Source organism: Gobio gobio (genome assembly GCF_949357685.1).
Source record: "Gobio gobio genome assembly, chromosome: 21".
NCBI classification, from domain to species: domain Eukaryota; kingdom Metazoa; phylum Chordata; class Actinopteri; order Cypriniformes; family Gobionidae; genus Gobio; species Gobio gobio.
The window spans coordinates 22,796,915-22,814,293 of NC_137117.1; the positions used below are offsets into that span (position 1 = coordinate 22,796,915).

General features: G+C 38.6%; 1 protein-coding gene across 1 annotated transcript; it reads right to left on the minus strand.

Moving 5' to 3' along the window:
* Positions 1 to 237: 237 nt before the first annotated feature.
* cacnb3b (calcium channel, voltage-dependent, beta 3b) lies at positions 238 to 14,608 on the minus strand (the record flags this gene model as incomplete). Its single annotated transcript, XM_079802183.1, has 13 exons — positions 238 to 267; positions 345 to 515; positions 620 to 715; positions 1,463 to 1,614; positions 1,780 to 1,880; positions 3,271 to 3,329; positions 6,834 to 6,914; positions 7,106 to 7,125; positions 7,330 to 7,385; positions 9,092 to 9,213; positions 9,295 to 9,417; positions 9,510 to 9,629; positions 14,567 to 14,608. The coding sequence occupies 13 exons, from the start codon at positions 14,606 to 14,608 to the stop codon at positions 238 to 240; spliced, it is 1,173 nt and encodes a 390-aa protein (XP_079658309.1).
* Positions 14,609 to 17,379: the final 2,771 nt, after the last annotated feature.

Consider the following 17,379-nt stretch of genomic DNA (forward strand, 5'->3'; position numbering starts at 1 on the left):
TTCAAAAGTACTTTTCATTATGTGTGAAACCTTTTTAATGAAGTAATTAATAAAAAATAATGAGCATGTGTACCTTTTAAGATTTTTGTTGTTAGTATTATTACTAGTAATATTTAAGATAATGTATGCAAGATAAACCCTGACAGGGAAATACACATTTACGGTAATGTTCTTAAAGGACACATGATCTTAACTGATGAAAATCGATCCCACACTCACCCTTCTTTGTGGTAGTACTCATTCAATTAGTTCCTGTGTCTCTGAGAACTAGGGGTAGAGAATGAGAGAGCATTTAAGATCAATTAAGAAAGTGAAATCCATGCATCTAACATTTAAACACTCACCTGTTGGCTAGAGTTTGCTGAGGGTGGTGTAACTACATTTTGCTCCACTAGCGGGTTCAGGGGGGCGGAGCCTGGCAGGTGAGTGGCACGCCAGTAAATATCTAAATATTCGGCCAGGTGTTCGCAGGCATCCTCCAACTGATTCTCATCCAGTATAACATCAAACATTTCCTAATGCAAGAGCAAAGCAGTGAGGATAAACAGCAATAATGCATCTGTTCATTTGTTGTTCACATACAACAGGAGCTGAATGTATGTGCAGTATTGGGACTCACTGGTGGGCACTGTGCTAGTTTATCTCCAGCCATCATTTGCACGTTGAGATGTTTGCTTTGAGATTTCCCTCTGGACTTAACGAGTCTTTGAAGGACCTGAGGTAGAAAGAGTGACAGAGAAAATGAGGGACAAAAGTGGGAGTAATGCATCAGGGAATTCTGTACGCATCTATATTACTTAAAAAAAGAGTGTTATTTTAATTAATTATATTATTATTACTTTTAACCCTGTGGAAAAAAATAAGCACTTTTTTTGTCTATTGTCAATGTTCAACAGTAAATGTACATCACAGATTTTTTTTAATTAAAAAAAACTAAATTATGAACCAGGAAATGTCATTTTAATCACAACTCTAATTATGTATATTGTTTGATAATTTTGTGTGATTTAAAACACTCATTGGTCTTGATAAAACAATTGGATAATATTTTATAATAATAATATTTAAATAATATATGGGGCAAAATTGCTGGTTGTGGTGGAAAATTAGTCTAAAATGATATAAATAATTTTCAGTTTTCAAATAATAATTCGTTTTTTTTTTACTCTTGATCATAGTTTTATGATAATTGAATTATTAAATAATTATATTGTTTGTATTTTGTATTTTTATTATGGATTTTTCATATTTTATAATGAAAAGTCTCAGTGTGGGACGGGTAAAATATAAAAGCATATTAAAAATACAGAAAAGTTATTTTCCAAGGCCATTTTACAGTAATGTGACCTTTATACAACAACACAAAAGTTGAGTTTTAATATAAATCTGTAGTTGAAGAATCAACCATTTGTGGCTTTTTTTAAAACAAGTACACATGATTTATTGACTTGTTAAATGTCACCTTTGGAGAGGACACTTTCACATAGACAATGATGGGAGCGAGGGAGGTCTTGAGAAGCTGTGCGGGATGGTTGATAGTGTCTGCATCCAAGACCACCAACTGCAGACTTTTAGCCAGCTCAAATATTCTTTCAATCTCACTCTGCACCTCCGCTGAGAGAGAGAGAGAGAGAGAGAGAGAGAGAGAGAGAGAGACAGGCATGAGAACCACATTAATAATGAAATAGCAAATACCATATGAGATCCTTCTTACTAAAAAATACTTTATCACTCTTTATATGTACTATTTAGGTTTACCCCTGTATTTTTGTCACTCACCCAGACTGGAGCGAGTGTTAGACCTCTCCATGATAGCTTTCTTATTCAGAACAGACCTTTTGGCCAGAGACAGATCTGCAGTCACCCGTGTGATAGAAATCCTGCAATGAAAAAACATTCAGAAGACTTGTAATATAGCACACAAGTATGGACCACTATTATGGACCACTTTTATGATACCACTTTTTTGAAACCCATTTCCCATTCACTTTCATTATACATGTATTTAAAGGTACTCTATGTATCTTATTCCTCAGCATGCACTGACCCCACTCCGGGATTTTACGTGGCCTACCACTTTGTGGCTGAGTTGCTGTCAATCCCAATTTCTTCCACTTTGTTATAATACCACTAACAGTTGACCGTAGAATATTTAGTAGTGAGGAAATTTCATGAATTAACTTATTGCACAGGTGGCAACCTATCACAGTACCACGCTTGAATTCACTGAGCTCCTGAGAGCGACCCATTGTTTCACAAATGTTTTTAGAAGCAGTCTGCATGCCTAGGTGCTTGATTTTATTAATAATAATAATAATTCATTACATTTATATAGTGGTTTTCTAGGCACTCCAAGCACTTTACATGGAAGGGGAAATCTCCTCAACCACCACCAATGTGCAGCATCCACCTGGATGACACGACGGTAGCCATATTTCGCCAGAACGCCCACCACACACCAGCTTATTGGTGGAGAGGAGAGCCAATCAGTATATATAGGGATGATAAGGAGGCCATGATGATGGACAGAGGCCAATGGGCAAATTTGGCCAGGATGCCGGGGTTACACCCCTACTCTTTTTCCAAAGGACCTCCTGGGATTTTTAATGACCACAGAGAGTCAGGACCTCGGTTTAACATCGGATTAAAAGGAATTCATACACCTTTGGCCATGGAAGTAATTGGAACACCTGAATTCAATGATTTAGAGGGGTGTCGCAATACTTTTGGCAGTATAGTGTATGTAATTTGCCCATCATCCGTAAATAGAGAAAAGTTGCTCCAGCTATACATTAGCTTGGCTTTTAGGAGATAGGGAGACCTGGGGATTTGAACAGTAAAGGCGGCACATAGATGGCGTAATTATATCTCAACAGGTGAGTAGGGTATTTTATTAAAAAAGATAAATGGCCATATGTAGCTCTCTAACAGAGATCATTGTAAAGCATTATCCATTGTGACAGGTCATTTCATTATGGTTGTTGTAGCGCTGTGCTGGAATTTATTTTCAAGGAAGTACTGTGTCTATTACTGGGTATAGATAGAGTAACGTCTTCAGCTAGTCAGCTTGAGATCCTTTCCAAAAGTTACATAGTGTACCTTTAAATTTGCCACAATATTATTCAAAAATCAATTTTTTCTTCTACAGAAGTCAGTCAGCCATATGGGTTTGAAATGACATGAGGGTGAGTAAGTGATTTATTTCCATTTTTTCCAAATTCACATTTTGGGTGAACTGTTCCTTTAAGCGTAGCTCACTCACTCACTCACCTCCCATCAAACCTGTGTTTCAGGAAGTCAAACAAGGCTTTCTGCATCATATCAGTCACCTGTATCAGAGAAGATCGTGAGAAAACACACACCCCAGAAACGTTTCATGTATAATTAACCTGTCGATCCGAGGTAATTTAGGTCTTGAGCTATTAATAGTGTTAACAAATAACCAGTGATTTTGTTGTCTAAGGAATCTAGAGAGAAAACAAGGGGAACAACTAAACAGGGGATTGAGAAGAACAGTCATGTAAAAGGCTAATATAGTTTGGATGAGATGGTTTTATTTAGACACTGGGTGAAAAATGAATGACTCCAGAAATAGATTGAGTAGGGAGTCAGCAGGAAAAGCAGGTCCCTGGCGTATCTGTTAAAGAGCTGACTGACAAATGTGTCCAGAGCACTGTGCCACAGCTGGACTTAAATATTTCACATCCGTGAATCCCCTTACATACCAACAGAAAAAGACATCTTACACCACCTGAGCAGTCATATATAGCAGGATCTTTTTGCCATGAGTGAATTATAAGAATTTACACTCCACCATAATTACCTTTCATATGCCATAATTTTTTTAAACATTGTATTGAATATAACTACGTTAAAAATATAGTTAAATATTATTTATTAAATATAAACTGACTGATCAAAGATTTTTCATAGGCCATGAAACTGTATTTTTATTAAATTACAATAAAATGATAATATTAAATGTAAACAATACAATTATTTATTAAATGTAAATATAAGTAGAAACTGCAATCATCGTGTGACAAACAGTTCAGGTCAAAGTGTCACTGGCATATCATATAATAGACTATTCAATCTCTGCATGAACTTGTGATTTTGTTCCAGTATTGTTAACTAAAATTAAATCTATTAAAATAAATGTCTGTAATTGAAATGAAAACATTGAAGCTACTTCAAAATATTAATAAATACTATAATTGAAAATAACTACTTCTAAAATAACATTGTTTTGTTCTTCATATTGTAATTTTGGTGACTTAATATATAATGTCACATCGGGGTACAAGTTAAAAGACACACTAGTCAAATGAGTGATGCTTTTTTGGTAATAGTTTGCATGTCTTTGATTTGATTTCTTCGTGTCACTTACAGTGTCAGTACAGTGAGTGACATACTATTATTCTTACATTGCCAGTGTGTCACGTTTGGTTTCGGGGTTGTTTCATGTTCATGTTGCATGTCTTTTATTTAACATAAATGTGAACAAAATAAGATGACATAAAGGGTTAGTTCACCCAAAAATTCTATCATTACTCAACGTCATGTCGTTCCAAACCCGTAAGACCTTTTATCTTCGGAACACAAAGTAAGATATTTTTGATGAAATCCAAGAGGTTTCTGAACCACACATAGACAGACAGCAACGTTATAACCACTTTCAAGGCCCAGAAAGATAGTGAAGACATTGTTAATAGTCCATGTGACTACAATGATTCAACCTTAATGTTATGAAGCGACGAGAATACTTTTTGTGCGCAAAAAACCTAAAATAACGACTTTATTCAACAAATTCTTATCTTCCATGTCAGTCTCTTGATGCTGTTCACGTTGTAAACACAGTGCTACGCTTCCAGGTTCTATGTCAGAACACTGGCTCACTATTGGCCAAGTCCTACGTCAGGTGTCAGAGATTGACATGGAAGAGAAGAAATGGTTGAATAAAGTCGCTTATTTGTTGAATAAAATGCGCATAAACTATTCTTGTCACCTCATAACATTAAAGGGGCTATATGCGTTTTTCTGAAATTTAAACTCGAGACTGACACCTGTGGCCAAAAAACAGAACTGCTCTTATTTTCTGCTCGCTCTCGCAGCGGTGGTGACGTCACATCCGCAGACAGCGCAGGAAAAATCTGACCCGATAGAAAATAGGAAAAATAGGATACAGGCTTATAGGTGCACCCACTGTGAGCGGACAAGGTGTCAGTATGCTCATCAGGAGATGTTTGAGTCATAAATGGTAAAATAAAAAGGCTATTGTTATGTTTATTTTGGGGAAAAAGTTGCATATAGCCCCTTTAAGGTTAACCACTGTAGTCACATTAACTATAGTAACTATGTCTATACTACCTTTCTGGGCCTTGAAAGAGGTGAAGAAATCTCTTGGATTTCATCAAAAAAATCTTAATTTGTGTTCCGAAGATGACCGAAGGTTTTATTGGTTTGGAATGACATGAGGGTGAATAATGAATGACAGAACTTACATTTTTGGGTGAACAGGGCCAGATTTGCTAACAGCTTGTGCCAGCACAAACCCTCTCTTGGCATTAAAAAACTACTGTCAGGATTTACTAAAGACGCACAGTGAACAAATTAGAGCTGAAAAGGCGTGGACAGTTATTTTTGCGGCTGACTTTATTGCATATGTATTTGTAGGAGTTTCCCTTTCAGGCACTAAATTTATGGCAGGAGAGTATTTAAATGAATCACGCAAGGTGATTTACAAAGGTTTGCGCTCGTAAATGTACAGGTGTTTGTGCCATTATTTACCGCCCCCCAAAAAAGCACGTCTTAAATCAGATGTTATAACTGGTAGATTGTGTTGGTCATTATGGAAATGATCTGGCTGCGTCTGCGTGCTTTAATTTGCGTGTCGTCAATAGATCATGCGCAGAATTGTCCACTCCCATCGGTGCTTTTATGGAATTGCGCTTTCACACTAATTTGCCCTGTTTAGTAAATCTGGCCCTTAAACATGAACTAGACTTGAACATGAACATAGAACTCACCAACAGAGGTTACAAGGACAAAGCTAGACCAGGAACAATGGAAACATGAGGGCTATTTATACGCAAAGACTAATGAGCAATAAGAAATACCTGTGAACAATCAAGTCAATAAACCAATCACAAAACAGAACAGAGAAACAAATGACCTGAACAACCAATCAGAACATTACACATGAAACTAGGGAAGCACATGTGGTGCGTCCAAATTTGCATACTATGCGTCCTAAATAGTATTCGAAAATATAATTAAAGTATGAGTATTCCAAAGATACCCGGATGGTCTACTATTTCCGGTCAGAATCCAAAGTGTAGATCGATGCACATTCTAACGGCTAATATTGCCCACAACCCATTGCGCTTTGGTACAGGATTCGATTAGAACTACAAACACAAGTAAAACATTGGACAAGGATTCGATTAGAACTACAAAAACGAGTAAAAAATTGGACGAGGATTCGATTAGAACTACAAACACGAGTAAAAAATTGGACGAGGATTCGATCAGAACTACAAAAACGAGAAAACAAAAAGCTTGTTCCAAAGCTTGCCTTCTTTTCTGCTACACACTCAAAAGTATGTACTTTTTCTTCACAAAAAGAGTACATACTTTTAGAGCGTAGTATAAGTAGGCGAATTGGGACACAGCACGTGACTATGACTAAATGTCAAAATAAAAGACATAAAACAAAACCCAAAAACCAAACGTGACAGTAACTGTATTAGGAACTGACACATAACATTCACTCATAGAACTCTACTTTTACTTGCTTGGTGGTAGTTAATTCTAGACCATGCCGAATTTACCTCATAGCCTTTCAGTGAGGGGCCGACCAGAACAACAGGCCTCATGGAAGGAACTACATCATAGGGTGGAACGTGCTCTGTCTGCAACACACACACACACTGAATTTTAACTAACATTTCTCATCTAATGAGTAGCCTCAAGGGATGCAGTTTCAATAACACAGCATTAAAATATCTCCGAGGCCAGACACTAACTGTGAATATGTAATACCACTTTTTGAGGGACTGTGTTCTTGCATTATGGAATCAAGGAAGCAACTTTAACCACCCACCTGCTTCTGCTTCTGTTTGGCTTGTTGAAAACAAGAGAAAGGTGTTTAAGAAAATCTGAAATATGCTGTTTGTGTGCAATTGAATTGAACAAAACAATTAATTAAATCACGCTGACAGATAAAAGCAGGATATGCCCTGAGGGGAAATGAGAGATAGCAGTGGCTCAATAGTCCTGGCATTACAGAATGACAGTGATGTGTGAGAGTATTTAAATACCTCTCACCTGCAGAAGGAGGAGTAGACCTCCAGCCCCCAGACGACGCATTCCCTCCCACTTTCCTGTTAACAACATGAACACTTTAGCTGAATGCATGATATCATACTTTGAACTAAGAATCCCATGCAGCACTTCTTATTAATAGCAAGCGCAATTGCACAGCATTTGAAGGTAGAAGCGTTTATCTCTCACCTATGGTATAGTTCACCAAAAATGAACCAGTACTAATAATCCTCACTGCTGCATGTTGCGCAGAGACGCTGGTTAATTCTTCGTTTTGAACAAAAATTTGTACAATAGTAACTGCCGATATTATTTCTAAAATATACACTATAATCCCTATAAACTTCTTGTTTATTTAACTCTTCATGGTTTGTTTGTTTTTCAAATGCCATGCCTAGCCTAGCCTGACAAGCCAGACCCACATCAAGATGTTGGGTCTGTGAACACACCATTGGCAGGGCTCAATCCGAGGGGCGGGATAAACGGTTGTCTTTCAAATTCCCTCTGCATGCAATAGGATAGCGCTACAACCAACCAGAGCAACGAAGAAAGTGAAGCGGAGCTAGTTGATAGATTAAACGTTTGCCGTATCCGGTTGGCAAAACTACGAACACAACTTCCTTTTTTAAGAATGACTTTAGTGCCGTTCTTTGTTATTTTCTCAAAGAAAAGCTTGACTCCAAGTCTTCCAGAGTCGCGGCCAAAGCCGATTCGAAAAACCGCTGTTCGCCAGCTTCTTTGTTTACAAGTAGCACTCAGAACCGCCACAACCCTGCCGGGCTGTTAAGTTAAGCCCGCCCACCGACTCTATACACGATGTGATTGGCCTGACTAGAGTTTGGTTTTTCCAGCTCGCAAGCCAGCGGAGAGCCACTAGGGTGCGTCTAGATTTCTAGGCTATGCCATGCCAGCTTCTTTAGCTATTTTAATGGCGAACAAATTTTAGCAAGATCTAGCGGTGAGGTTGTGAATTGCAACCGCCCACCGTTCACCCTTCCCTTTTGAAGCATATAGAGAAGCTACGGTGGCTGACACAGGACAAAGATGTTGTCGTCTGAGACAGCAGAGAGTAGAAGGTTGAGCTCTGTAGAGCAGTTTGTTCGTTTAGGGCTACTGTAGAAACACTGTAAGGGGACCCGCGGTGTATGTAGATAGAAATGGCTCATTCTAAGGTAATAAAAACATAATGGTTCATTATGTCGTCAATAGATCCTCATAAATACTTCACACTGCACCTTTAAAGCAGGATGGATTCTGATTCTGTCAATGTTCTTATCGTCCATCAGCTGGAAAAAAATCATTGTGAAAGTGATTCCAATGATATCATCCCTCTGTGCCATTATCGTTACAGCTATATAGTGTGGATTAGTGTGGCTATTGTTTTACATTTAGGAGGCTTTTTAAAGCTGTATCTTTTATACACTGAACAAAATTATAATAACACTTTTGTTTTTGCCCCCATTTTTCATGAGAACTCAAAGACTTTTTCTAAAAAAGTCTGGTTATAAAAATACCTATGTATGTGTGGACTAGGCCTAAATCTGTGTTAGTGAGCACTTCTCCTTTGCCGAGATAATCCATTCACCTCACAGGTGTGGCATATCAAGATGCTGATTAGAAAGCATGATTATTGCACAGGTGTGCCTTAGGCTGGCCATAAAAAAGGCCACTTGAGTTCAGTGTAGTTATCGTCATTGGTGTGAACGGGCCTCTATACAGTTTTCAATGATGACTAGATATGATGAGATGCAATTGTAGTTCAGACCTCTGAGCTGCTTTCTGTTCCTGCTTGATCCGCATGGCTTCCAGTTTAACAGGGCTGGGGATGAAGGCAATATCTGCCCCTTCCTTCACCAGCCTCCCGATCCACCAGTCATTATTATACTTCTGTAGATGAGAGACAACGTGCTCAATAAAACACTAACACATTAGCTTACTGATAACTTTAGTTCATTGATCACTTCCTACCTCTTTTATGTGTAGAAAATCTTTGGTTTCAAAGTTGATGGCAGCACCCTGAACCGGACAGTCTTCATCAAGAGCCCCACAGTAGCTGACATTGGTTCTCACTGCAAATGCCACTGGTTTGGTCTACAAAAAACAAAACAAAGAAAATGTTAGAAAAGTTAATGTTATTTAAAAATGAGATGTAATTGACAGTGTAACTGTGTGAGAAGACGAACCTTGGCTCTCTCGAGCTGGAGGTGGGCCTGGCGCTCGGCCTCACGCCGAGACGCCTCCTTGTCCTCCTCCAGGGACAGGTCGGAATCCGATGGTCTACTAGTGTAGGAATCAGCTGAACTCTGCAAAAAGGAGTCCAATGTGAAAAATGCTCTTTTGTTTACTTTTACTTGTAAATTCACTGTATTCACTTTCAATTTCTTTTTCTTTTATTTGTTGTTTTGCTCTATTTTCAGTTCTATCATGACAACTCGTGGAAGATTTTTAACATCATAATGGATATGACAATTTTAATGTATTTGGTCTTGGTGGAGTAGATCTGCTACACTGCTGCTGATATTTCTGCTGCTGTTGATCATTTCTGTTGTTGTAGATTATTGATGCTGCTGCAGAGCAAGAACAGGGCCTTGCTACTGCCAATACAAACACAGATACGCTGCTGTGGCATGTGAGACACACTGCTGCTGCACAAATAGCGTATATAAAATTATCCGTTGCATATTTATATGGGTGGAGCTGGGAAAGGTGGAGGGTTCCAGAGGAACTATGAAAATGCACTGCAAACCGCTATAGTAAACGCTCACAAGCCATTTAAATGTTGAGCAGCAAGCTCACTGGCTGCAGATGCGACAGGAACCAATCAGCTTGTGCCATGTAGTAAACGATGTAAATGTTATCAGGTTGTATTAAGGACTCGTCAGTCTGTGCCATTTAGAGTTTCATGACAGAATTTGGTATTTTTATCTGAAACACAGCAATTGCTGCAAATGCCTGTGCAATAATAAATGTATATTTGTCATGCAAATAAAGCACCTTAAATTGAAAATGAAAATATTAATAAAAGACAGAATTTTTTATTTTATTTCCAGGGGCATTTTTACCTTTTATAAAGGGCAATTTTTATAACATAAATGCATCCGACATGTTGACAATACCTGCATTTAACCAATTACTTCGATCAATCAGAATAATTTTATCAACAAACAAAAGCCATCTTTACATTTTCGACAAAGCTGCATTCCATGACATGGAGTTGTTTAATGCAGCTCAAAGTTGGCATGTATTTACACGACAATAGCATTTTGTAAATAACCACCAAAAAGTATATAAACTCAATTACAAGGTAGGGCTGTGATATTATGACAAAATCAATATAGATGAATATTGCTCTTGATATGGTAATAATTATTATGTTGAATAAAATAATAAAAAAATGCATTCATAAGCTCAACAGAAACGGGTGTGATTGGTTATGATTGCAAAAAAAAGGAAATCTGATGCAACATGAGCAGATCTAAATGTAATGCCGCAATCAACACTTTTTATTCATTCACTTTAATCATGACAGCGATATTTTTGTCTAATTTTTGCCTCAAGCCCCCATTAATTTCCGACCCTAGAACAAATGCACCGAAAGCAAAACACTCACTGACCCTAAACAAGTACTGCAATCCTCCATCCCTCTGATCTCCCCTCCAGACCAGCCTTTTTCTCTCGCTCTCTTTCCCTCCAAAATCCAGAACACATGAGGATATGATTTAAATATCAAAGGCAGCCGCGGGGCGCAGGTGTCTGCGACACCTACCGTTGAAAGAGATAAAGCATAATTAAGCAGACACTGGCTAAGATAAGATTCTTATGTGCGATTAAAATATACCTCCCGTCTAAATGAACATGTTAATTAAAAGGCAGCCCTGCTATGGGAGGCATCTCTATCACAGAGCTATCCTGAACCAGCTCTTGGATGATCTACACCATGTTCATCTCTTTCATGTGTTCAGTTTAGAAATAAATGAAAAGAAAGATAGAGGAGGGCTTTGAAGCACAACAACACACAATATCAAACACATTTTTCTTTATTTTTGGCCACTTTTATCGACAGGAGGTAACAGTGATGCAGGGGTCGCCCGCGTAAGCGTCAGAGTACTTGCACTACCCACAAAGATGTGACACACATTTTGTGTTCCATACACAGCGTACATTAACTCAAGAGTCGTTTTCAGATGACCCAACAGACAGCAATTTTTCGCTCAGTACCTGGATCGATAATGTAATTCTTTAAAAGACACGATGCATAGCAACCTCATCCGCTAAGAGTATTTCCACAACACCTCATCCACTTATAACACATTTTATCCATTAGACATTCCCAGAAAAGGCTGCATACAATGCTTAAAGTATATAGCTTAAATAAAGCTATTCATATTTAAATTTTTGTGTGTCATCAGCTACAAAGTATGACTCATTTGCATTTTTAACAGACAGTGCTATGCAAATTCTGAGAGCACTTTTGAAAATACATCTATTTTTAGTTTTTCTGATTAAACAATTTTTTTTTGCAAATAATATTGTCAGCATAACAATTTGAGTGAAAGGTTGGGTAACACTTTCCTTAAAGGATTAGTTTGAAATCAAATGACCCCATGATTTACTCACCCTCAAGCCATCCTAGCTGCCTAGGTGTATATGACTTTCTTCTTTCTGATGAACACAATCAGAGTTATATTAATAAATATCCTGACGCTTCCAAGCTTTATAATGGCAGTGATGGGGTCCATTGAGTTTGAAGCTCAAAAAGGTGCATCCATCCGTTCAACTTACGAAAAAACTCGCAACTGGTGAGACGTATCACTAGAACGTAGCGTACGCATTTTGAACTGCGAGAGGCATTACACTTTCTGCGCAAGTTGAATATGGAAGGCGGTCTGGAAGCTAGATATTTTTCTTACAAAAACCCATCGATTCACTTCATAAGGCCTTTATTAAGCCCCCCGGAGCCATGTGGAGTATGTTTATGATGGATGGATGCACTTTTCTGAGCTTCAAAATCGCGAGCCCCATTCACAGCCACTATAAAGCTTGGAAACATCAGGATATTTATTAATAAAACTCTGTTTGTGTTCATCAGAAAGAAGAAAGTCATATACACCTAGGATGGCTTGAGGGTGAGTAAATCATGGGGTAATTTTCATTTTAAAGAGAACTAATCCTTTAAAGCCTTTATGTATGGTGCATTATAAAGGTATCATAATGTACATTATAATGCATGATATATTTTCATAAATAATTGTAACCAAAATTAAAATATTTGCAGATTCCCTGTTACTTTGGAAATTGGTTGTTTGTCATGTGCTTTAATGCATTATACTTTCTAAAGGTGTAATTATTAGATACATATTATAATGTATCATGGTTACAATTATTCATAAGACCATACAATGCATTTTAAGGTGCATTACAAGGCATAATGAACGCATTATATATAAATATTAGAAGTAAAGTTTTACCAAAAAAAATGACCTTGAAGTTCTGAATGTTTTCAGAAGGTTTATATACAAAGTTCTGTCATGAAACTCTAGATGGTGCAGGCTGATAGGTCCTTGACTCAATCTGCTTGCAATCACATCATTCTCAATAGAGCACAGCTGATTGGTTCCTGCTGTATCAGTAGCCAATGAGCTCACGGCTCAACCTTCAAATACCCTCCACCTTCCCCAGCTCCACCTGTATAGATCTGCTACAGGTAATTACATTTTAATGTATGCTATATTGTACAGCAGTGTGTTGTGTATGTATTGGCAGTAGCTAGTACCGTACTTGCTCTGCAACAGGAGCAATAACAGCAGCAGCGCAGCAGATCTATTCCGCCAAAACCAAACATATCAACATTGTCAAATCCATTGCCATGCCAAATACTCAGAGAGTTGTCATGACAGAACTTTTGCTTTAATGACAGCAACACTCGAGCTGCATGAACAAACAAGTTTGTGTAAAACCTGATGATCATGATTTGAGAATGATCCAAAGAGCATCTTGAGCTTCAGAGGATGGAAATCTGACTGTTTGTACAAAAGCTTTCGCATGATTAATATGATTTGACATACTTGACATCATTTTATTTCCAGGTTTAAAGTACATTTTCATTCCCAGATTTTAAAAGGATTTCTTTGAACTGTTGTGCTTGGCTGGACATACATGTGAATGTAAATGTTGGCGGCTCTGCGTTTAACACAACTTGTTGTGCAAGTTGTGCATTAGCAGCACACAGTCAACAGGGGGCGAACAATCAATGAAACGCCCCTTGTCTACAAGGCTTGTTAGATAACAGTCATTCATTCTCCTTTACTTCAAACAGTTTCATGCCCTATTTTCATTCATATTGTCAGAATCTGAATCCCAGTCTCCTGTATGCCTGCTGCAATTTGTTTGAACATGTGATGATGTTAGCCGGGACAGATCCTGATTGTGACGAGGACAGGGATCACAGAAGTCCATAAGAATCAACCACATGCAACACACATAGAAAGCATAGTAAATAGACACATGCAACAGTGCATTTTTGCATTATATATTAGTCTATATAAGCATGTTCATAATGTTGAACTATACATTGACTGCAATTAAATTATTAGTTTTAATTACAAATATTTGCCCCCTGGATCTGATATTAAGGGATTTTTAAGGTGATTTTAATAGTTTATTATATTTTTGAATGTAAAAAATACATCATGCCATGTATTTATGTCACGTGTCCAAAAACATTTAAAGACCAAGAATGGAATACTATGAAATAAAATTATGAATGTTTGAAACTTGATAATTATGACCCTGGTTAATAAAAAATAATATTAGTCAAAAATGACATATCAGCTACTTGCAATACAATTTAAAAGCGCAACCACATAAAGATGTGAGAGAGTTAAAGAGAACACATGTTCTCAATTAAACAATCAATGCAGCTGAATGCATTTAAAGAGTCTGTATGGTTGTCGAAAAGCTGAGGCATAGGCTACATCTCGACTGAGAATAATTTATTCATAAAAAAGGCTTACATGAGGATATTAATAGACTATGACCCAAGCAGAATGCATGCAAAATTCATTCACTTCACCAAAGCAGCACTGATTGATTACAGAATCACATGGAGTGAAAATGTAATAGAGAGGGAGCGCGCAAGGGAAAATCAGTGAGTGAGCAAGAAGGAGAGAGAGAGAGAGAGAGAGAGAGAGTGACAGAGATAAAGTGCAAGAGAGTGAGAGAGAAAGCAAACTATCCCTACCTTGCAGCTGAGCAGTGCTGCGCTAGAATCGGACGCGGACATGCCTATAGAGACAGCTCGTATCGCCCTCCATCACTCTGTGGCCGAGCGAGACGCGAGCTGCTCTCCATGGTCAGCGGTTAAGAGGCTGGCAGAGAGAGGGGAAGCCTCAGCTCTGATGCTAGAACGCACTGGCACTGCACTCAACGCCTATACAAAATTGATGCCCTGACTGCAGCAGCTGAGTTGTGCAGCTCACTGAGAGCAAACGCCCTCCCTCTGCCGCTGCTGCCTTTCTTCCGCCTGCTCTCACATTCAATCAGGCTCCATTTTCTCCCGCTCCACACATTGGAGATGCTGTTCTGCAGCCAATGTTGCGGGGGAGGAGATGTTTACCTCTCACACGAGACACTAAGATCTCATTCTCTTGCAACAGGAAATACAGAGCTGCTTTAAGAAGTGGGATGCGTGAAGTGAAACCTGTCACTCTATGATGCCCAAATGGGTTGTTATTATGAAAAGCAAGCCTGAATAGGTCAAAATAAATACATTTAGCTTTTACACACATGCTCCCTAGAAGCCTATTACATACACCGATCAGGCATAACATTAAGACCACCTTCCTAATATTGTGCTGGTCCCCCTTTTGCTGCCAAAACAGCCCTGACCCATCGAGGCATGCTCCACTAGATCCCTGAAGGTGTGCTGTGTTATCGGCACAAAAATGTTAGCAGAAGATCCTTTAGTCCTGTAAGTTGCGAGGTGTGGACTCCATGGATCGGACTTGTTTGTTCAGCACATCCCACAGATGCTCGATTGGATCTGGGGAGTTTGGAGGTCAAGTCAACACCTCAAACTCGTGCTCCTCAAACCATTCCTGAACCATTTTTGCTTTGTGGCAGGGTGCATTATCCTGCTGATAATCCTTACGCTTGTCCCTTTTTCCAGCTTCGAACACATCAACTTTGACAAAATGTTCACCTAATATATCCCACCCACTAACAGGTGCCGTGATGAAGAGATAATCAGTGTTATTCACTTCACCTGTCATCATTTTATGCCTGATCGGTGTATATCACGATTATTTTCTGTACATAAAATCCAAAATAATTTTCATTATGTACAAGCATGAAGCTTCTGGCAACATATTATGTGATGTTCCTCATTTGTAAGTTGCTTTGGATAAAAGCATCTGCTAATGACTACATCTATATGTGAAATGTTATGGTAGTTCTGTCAATTTACTATTGTATCTACACACATATTCTGTGTCCATTTGGATACAATAATTAAAAAGATATGAATATTAAACCATTCTGTATGCCAGGGATACAGGGATTTTTAATAGTAATAATAGGCCTTTGGTTTTTATTTGTTTTTAAAATATGCAGTAACCAAATATTATACCTCATTTATATAAACTTATTTATCCTGGTCAGTTTTTTTAAAAGCCCCTTCTCATTTTCCAGAAAAAATGTCAAAGTGAATTTAAATATCTTATTTACATACAAATGCATTAATACAATGTACAAATGCTTCCCATATGTAACCTTCAGTACATTAAAAAAATACTATAGTTAATCTGTAAAAACAAAATCTGTAAGCCGCTCCACTCCGTCATACTAACTGCATGCCGTAGTTTAGGTATGAGTATATTTTTGGTTACATTTTCTGACATGTTGTTTGATGTTCGAGGGCTGTAATTACAAACAATTTCATGCTAAATTGACATAAGCAGCCAATCAGTGATCGTTGTTTCCCTTTCAAGGGAACTCGCGCTGCGTCAAAACGCTTTGAGAACGCTTCTGCGTGATTGCGTCTTGAAGCACTTGTGGAATCAGTCCAATGGACAGACGGAACGTCATAGACGGGTGACGTCATAGACCGGAAACTATAAAGCACCCGTGAACACAGACAGAACTAGCTTCTTCGCCTTCAAGAAGCGCTCTGTGTGAATCTTGTCTGTAAAAACTGGTGTTTTTTGTCTGTCTTTAAAAAAAAAAAAAAAAAACGTTAGGCAGGAGTTTTCCACCTTTGTTCTTGTAAAAGAAAAACATAAAAGTAAAACAAACGTGACAGCAATTCACTGGATGTGTTCATCCCTGCCCTCATTTCATTACGGGTGGGGATGCATATTCTATGTGTGTTGACTGTTCGTTAAGCCGCCGGGCGCTCTCCGACGAGGGCGCTTCGGCTCGCGTTCCCCGCGGCTCAGGTCCCTTCTGCCGAGGCAGAGCGGCGGCTTCAGTCGTGGGGATCGCAAATAAACCCGTCAGAGGGGTTAGAGACGGGCATCGCCCTTTCTCTGCCTTCACCTGCCGGATCCAGTGTTTCATCTCAGGGTTGGAAGCACGCTTGCGGTTCCTTCCGCCCCGGGTGAAGCGCAGAGACATATGTATGTGCGTCAGCTTTCATGAAAAAGGAGTGGGCGGACATTCATTGATAAATTTCTCAAATGTGTAAGAAAAGCACGTAGCGAAAAAGAGAAAATAACGACTCGGATCTCATATTTGCAGAGGCAACATGTAGATTACAGTCTGCAATATAAACACTGCATCTCACGTTTTGCCGAGGCAGCGTGTAGACTGCTAAGAATGTAATGGATTTGCAGAGCTCGTGTTTCCGAGGCAACACGTAGATTACAGTCTGCAATATAGTAGCGTTTGATCTTGCGTTTTGCCGAGGCAGCGCATAGATCAGGGTCTGCTAAAAAATATAATGGACAGAGCTCGTGTTTGCCGAGGCAACACGTAGATTACATTCTGAAATATAAGAGAAATCAATGGATCTCGTGTTTGCCGAGGCAACACGTAGATCATGTTGCCACAATGCAT